We start from the raw sequence: 6,850 nt of genomic DNA, 5'->3' as shown, positions 1-6,850 counted from the left end.
CGTTATCGTTATCACTTCACCGTATTTACTCTACGCGATGTTTTGTTTTGAAAATAAACTTACAGTCGTCTTATGTAATAATTATTAATCTATTAGGTAATGAATGAAGTTCATTGTATTTTTGTTTTACAATACAAAAATTTCCGATAATATGCGGAATCTGGAAAAGTGCCTCGAATGCTTGCAGCGTTTCCACGTTAAATGGCAAAGGAAATCCACTCGAAAAGGAATTTCTTTGATTTTGAATCGTCTGATTCCGGAGTGAGTCGATGACATTAATGAAATCGATGGCTTCTTTGCACCAAGTGCCTAAGGTTTCAAAGGCTAAACCTTTAAATATGTAATTTGACGAAATAATTGAATTATGTTTGCGTTTGCAAGTCATTTCAGCGGCTGAAACTTGAGAAGTTTTCAAAACATAACTGTCTGCAAGTGTATCTACAATAATAACGTCCCAAACTAAAGGTTGACCTTTAATCCATGGTACTAAAGTCATGCCATCTGAGCGTTTTTCATCATCCCGAGACAGTCCGTTTGGTTCTAAAGTTGAATGAACATGAATAGAAGTCAAAGACCGGTTGATAATACAATTAATTTCAGTGTGTCTGGAAAATCTACCACTGCTTTTTGAACAACTTAGACCGTGAATACCAATTTTGTCAACTTTCGCATTGCATTTGCAAATATGAGGTGTACAAAGATTACAACCCAATCTTAAAGCAATACAAAGTTGGAAGGAACTGTTATCTAAGAGAGTACCAATATTAGGAGACGGTATTGCATGTAACCAAGATACCGATTCTCTGCATTGCAAAGCCTTCTAGGTGAATTAAAGATTAAGTCATTGCCAATTATTCGTTTGATATTGATATTATCCCAATTCTTCTGAAATTGTGGAAATGTTGGTCTTTCGTTCTCATTTTATACATCCCAGACTGCTGAAGCTTAATCATAATGGTGAATAAAAAGCTCATTATCCTTTGAATTTAGTAATAGAGAAACAAGCTTTTTAACACCATGAATTGAAGATAGGAAAGCAGGGAAGCAAATATCGGAAATGCGGCGAATTCTCAGTCCACCATTCTAATCGGTAAAGTGGACTAGCACCCTTGTAAATCAGATAAACGTAAATTAAGTATTCCTTCTAAACAAGACTTTAAAGAAGAATCAATTGAATTAACATAATTAGAAAATTTTCAAAATGGAGTTGTTCTTAATAAAAAATTAAATTTTGGTATGAAAAGACAGTTCTTGATTAAAGTATAAGCCACGTGTCTGCTAAGAAGTTCTGCTTTGTTTAAAAGATTTTCAACTGTAATTATAGTTTTTTCGACAGTGTTTTTGAAACCTTGGTCAAAGACTGGAGAGCCTAAAAGAGATAAACTTTCTTGGTCACAAATTTTAATACCTGGTGCTAAATTTTGAAATTCCTTTATGACTTTTAAATCTGTGTCTCCAGCACAACAAAAGATCTCGCATTTGTTAAATTTTAATTCAAGACCAATTTTTTTAATAATAATAATAAACTGATAACTTTCACAAAACCACTTCTGGGTAATCAGTTAATGTTCCATCATCTAAATACCAAATATTCAGTTGAGAATTCAAAGATAAAATAATTGGTTGAATGGCAAGACTAAATAAAAATCATGGGACCGTAGGAATCTCCTTGCTGGGTTTCAGCAGAAGAAGAAATTAAATGATCACCACAAAATAAAGTTGAAGGATTTCTATAGCATTGATAAAGATAAGGGTAAATATGTGGAGTATGAGATTGCACTTTTTTAGAATACAATCCCGTTCAACTGAGTTAAAGGCGTTTTTAAAATCTAATTTAAGAAGAACTTTGCGACGGTTTTGGTTGTTATTCACAAAGGTTCCGGTGGTATGAATTGTTGCTTCGCATCCTAGCTTAGTTGCCACTCCAAGTTGGTGTGGAGATAAATATGAATTTACAATATTACGACTTTGAAAACAGGCTAGCTTTGAAGTCAATCTTCGTAAACAGTTCCGATAACTATCGGTCTAATTCCTCCATCTTTCTAATGAAGGGCACATAAAGACGCACCATATAATAAATGACAAATTTCTGAAGGAAGTTGGCCAGACAATAAAAAATTGCACAGTTTTGTTAGAGCTCTTAGTACCTGCTGACCTGCTTCACCTGCTGACAAAGATATGATATCTTTCAAGTATTGGTTGAATGTCATTGACATTACGGTTATTTATCACAATGACAGAACAAGTGAATTTCGGTTTTCGTCCAAAATTCTCAAAAATAGAAAAATTTATTTCCTTAAAAATAAATGCAATGGACATCAAATGTAATGTCTTTGAAATGTTTTTGTTTATTATCTGTGACTGCTTGATTTTGGCGACTTCTGCTCAGTTTCTGCTGACGATGTTTCATAAAAAAAATTCTTATAGACTTGCAATAAACAAGAAGCATGGTTTGTGGAGCAGAGGCGTCAGCCGAGGCGCGACAAGTGCCAGCACTTACAAAACATTTTCTAGTCGTGTAATACACAAGTATTTTTTTCCCGCTTCATTCATTAGCGACTTCTGTTTACCACTCCACGTAGCTCATGTAACTTCCTTTTAATTGTCTATAATCCAAGCGACGCACATATAACAGCTATAAAGCCTTCACTGTTAGCCTCCCTGTATCCAATAATTCAGCAAATAATTGGGTTCTGGAACCTCGTTATGCAAATTAGAGCCCTGATTAGGGCCGTAAGATAACGTGTGAGGCGACCAATGTGGCGGAAATTTACAAGATTAATATGGGACCTAAAGATGGAGTTGTCCTGGAATTAGAGAAACCGTTAAGGATCGTCAAACCGTTTAATAAACTTCACACACTTTGTCTGGTGTACACAACATGCACTTTGTAATATGTATGAAATGGACATTGCGCTTAATTGATGCCAGTAAATTAAGCTTAAAGCTCAATATGCGAATTAACATTGTTAACGTTTACCAAATTTGTTGTTGCATGACTTAACCCGTTTAGCTCTTACGCGTTTGAATACGTTTTGCGTGTATTAATATGTGATAATTCAGACATTAACGCTGCATTGATTCAATCGTTATTTATTGGTGTGTTGTTAAATTTTGATTTAATGATCTTGTGGAAAGATCATTACAGATTTGAAAATTTTGCACAAACAAAACAGTTTGCTTTTTCTAAATGAAACATTAACTATTTGTGCAATAAGTTAGGAAATGTAACTTTTTTTCGTATTATTAGGCACGGGATTTTTTATCGAGGCGTAGTAGCCGAGTTTGAAAATTACATTAAATTGCGATATTTTACATATTTTATTAATTTATTTCTAAAAACCAAAATCAAAATGTTCTGCTTTCGTTACCATAGAGAAACAATTTTGTTTGTAAAAAATTGCGAAAGCTTTTAAGTTGTTCGCTCGAGTAAATTTACGGAAATTCTATTAAAATGATACAAGTGAATTGTTTGATGTTCAAGAATATGCAAAACAGGCTGAATACCTGAAAAATAACAGCGCACGAATATTGAACAACGTTTTTCGTGTTAGTTTAAGCAAAGTCTTTAAAAAAACATTAATTAGTTGTAAATTTTGAGATTATCTTGGACAGATTTCAATTTATGTACCTCAGGAAACCATCAAAATTGAACTTTTAGTGTAGAAATATTATTTCCGCCCTTGTTAGGAAATATTTCACTCAAATTTGTATTCAAATTTCTTAGTTTTTCAAAGTCTAGTAGAGGAAAAAAATATTTCGCAATTGTATATCCAAGTTCTAATTTTTCAACTCTTCTCTATCTAGATTAAAAGAAAAAGAAAAATACAGACACAATCGCAAAGTGTAGTTTTATTTGTCAAAGTACAAACAAAAACGAGACGTTTCTAAACAGATTTTAAGTAGGCACACTCAGATTTCTTGGCGGCTGGACTGTTAACGTAAATCTCCTTCCAGAAATTAATCCTTTCGGAGAAGGGATTCGTCTTCATTGTCAGTTTTTCGCCAATATCCAGATAGTCAAGCTCTTTTCGAGTTACCGGTTTCCAGACAACATCCAACACCGAATCATTTTTGTCCGGTGTTGGATTTCCATATTTTGCAAAATTTGTCCACAACTTGACGAATCTCGTGACAGATTTTTCTTCGATGCTGCCAGGTTCAATTTTGATAGAAAGAAAATGCTTGAAAAGGTAGCCAACGTCGTCACAGTGAGACACTCCTGGAAGAAAACTTGTCAAAACTAAATTTGCATACATTTGGAAATTGAATCACCTGGTACTGTAACTTCTGTGAATTTCTTAAAGAAGTTGAGTTGTGTTTCGATCGAGACTTGGTACATATAAGTCGGAGCTTTGGAAGCATGAAATTGGTTCATCACAGTGACATAGATTCCGTAGAGGAACATCACATCAGACAACAACTGAAAGATATTTTCATTTACTGGAAGCTAGACGAGAAATTGTTCACTCACATCATATTTCTTCGCGATATTTTTTTGCCACTGTTCCTCATCACCAAAATAGAATTTCTTAATTTTGGCTGCCAAAGCTTTACTTTCATCAGTCCCCACTTTATATCCAAGATACCATGGAATTAGATCTTCCAAAGCTGGTCCCTCTGGTTTTTCTGGGTTCTTGAACACTTCAAAAGCTATTCCTTCATTAGTTGTGAATCCAATCATGAACGGAACTTGCTGGAACTTTTTCTCCGCCAAGAGCTTCATGGGTTCTTCTGGGAGGAAAGCTGGTTCCTTTGAATTCTTCTCAACCACCACACCAAACGGTCTGATCTCGCTCGCAACCATGTTCTGAAATTATAAATCAGTCTAGTGATTTAACAGTTACAATCAAAGATACATCTTTTGTTTGGTTCTGTATTTCGTAAAGCTCTTCCACTGACTTGTCCATCAAGAATTTGAGAACACTCTTTTCGTCTGAGCTTTCGAGGTTCAAGTCCTTGGCAATTCTCTTTGCTCCTGGTGTCCCTTGGGCCCACGGGTTCACAGCGCAGCCACTTTGAGCGATGGCTTTATGGAAGAGACCTTTGCTCATTGGTGACAAGAGTAACAGATGGATAGAAGCTCCGCCTGCACTCTCTCCAAAGATTGTGACGTTGTTGGGATCTCCACCGAACTTGTCGATATTCTTCTGCACCCATTTCAAGGCCATGACCATGTCCTTCATCCCGGCATTGCCTGGTACTCCCAATGAAGGATCTTCCATTCGCAAAAATCCTAAAACAAGATTGTGACAAATTATTATTTTTTGCATCTCATTTAAAATAAGCACAAACTCACCTAGAATCCCAAGACGATAGTTTATGGTAACCACCACAACATCTTCAGTGATCAGATAATCAGGAGCGTATAATTCTTCAGTTCCAGAACCAAAAACGAAACCTCCTCCGTGGATCCAGAAAAGTACCGGACGCAAATTTTTCTTCTTTTCATCCGGAATCGTTTTCGTGTAAACGTTCAGAACTAGACAATTTTCGCTTCCAGAGATAATTTCTGGTCTGAATAAGTCGCGACAGTAGCAAACATCTCCCTCTTTGGAAGCGTCGAAAACTCCTGTCCACTTCTCGGGAGGTTGAGGAGACTGCAAGATAAATTTGAACACACATTTTCCAATCGGAGATAATGTTACCTTGAACCTGAGTTCACCAAGTGGAGGCTTGGCATATGGTATTCCTTGAAATTTGAGAAAAGTTTCTCCACGCAGATTGGTTCCGGTACTGCCGCGCAGTTTACCTTGTTCGATGGTCACTTCAGGTGGTCCCATTTTGTAACAATTCCAACTGAATTAAAAAATCTCTTTCCAGTAGTGTGTGCTTCAGACTGATACAAACACAGAGTAAATAACACAACGATTAGAACCAGTTATTATAAAACACTTATCACTATTTTGTTTAAATTGATAATAATATTTACATGTTCCAAACCACACAAGATAATGTAATGATTCTGGTAGCAACTTTTTTAACATTTGATGTTTGTGAGTTAATTCACCTTGAACACATAATTTTAGAGATGACCCTCGTTTTATTTGACTAGTCAATGAGGTTCATAATTGCCTAGTAAGGAATAACACTTGGCGACAATATTGGAATAGAGTGATTTTTATCTTAGGTAATACATTATTTAAACTTAAACTATTGATTATTTTCGACTTACTCTTTGTAGTGCTTGAAACACACTAACACATAATTGAAGCCTTAAATTGTTAGTGGATGTAAGGGTATAATAATTACACAAAATTACTAACTGATTATAATAACAATATAATTATAGTAACAGTTAAATGTTACATGAGAAATCTATTAAGTAATTGTTAAGTAGCTGTTCCTCTTTTATCTTATTGCTTCACAGTGTTTTTTTAATGCACAATAATAGTATATTATGATACAAGTTTATAAGGAAGCCTTTAAAGCACGCGCGACGAGTTTAAGAGCACGACGCGTAGCGGAGTGCTTTTAACGTCGCAAGTGCTTTAAAGGCCCTTATAAACGTGTATCATACGCTATTTTTTATTGTACCTGCACTACAATCTGAAAATTATAACAAAAAAAGTAAACTGAAATACCTTTTCGGAGGTAATCTGTGTCATTAATCGTTGATATAGAAATGGTCAATTGTTGTTGTTTCGTTGCTATCATAAATCGTGCATCAATGTCTATTTATCATTGTTCAAAATGTAGGTGCATTTGTTGTTACCTAAGCAACCCTTAAAGCTTTAGTGTTTTAAAGGCCCTTTTTCGCACGCATTTTAGTGTCAAAAACAGGGATTATGATTCAGGTATAATAAAAAATTATATATAATACAGGGTGTATCTAAACGACAACCCAACT

At 35.1% G+C, this 6,850-nt stretch overlaps 1 protein-coding gene across 1 annotated transcript; it reads right to left on the bottom strand.

The window, feature by feature from the left end:
- Positions 1-3,836: 3,836 nt before the first annotated feature.
- On the bottom strand, positions 3,837-5,944 carry LOC138137306 (juvenile hormone esterase-like). The gene is made up of 6 exons (XM_069056617.1): positions 5,649-5,944; positions 5,300-5,600; positions 4,860-5,236; positions 4,475-4,810; positions 4,276-4,423; positions 3,837-4,222 (listed from the first exon to the last, which is right to left on the bottom strand). The coding sequence occupies exons 1-6, from the start codon at positions 5,781-5,783 to the stop codon at positions 3,888-3,890; spliced, it is 1,632 nt and encodes a 543-aa protein (XP_068912718.1). The 5' UTR covers positions 5,784-5,944; the 3' UTR covers positions 3,837-3,887.
- Between the last annotated feature and the right edge of the window lie 906 nt (positions 5,945-6,850).

The sequence above is a fragment of the Tenebrio molitor genome, chromosome 8 (assembly GCF_963966145.1).
Source record: "Tenebrio molitor chromosome 8, icTenMoli1.1, whole genome shotgun sequence".
Taxonomy (NCBI): domain Eukaryota; kingdom Metazoa; phylum Arthropoda; class Insecta; order Coleoptera; family Tenebrionidae; genus Tenebrio; species Tenebrio molitor.
This window is presented reverse-complemented; position numbering and strand designations above follow the sequence as displayed.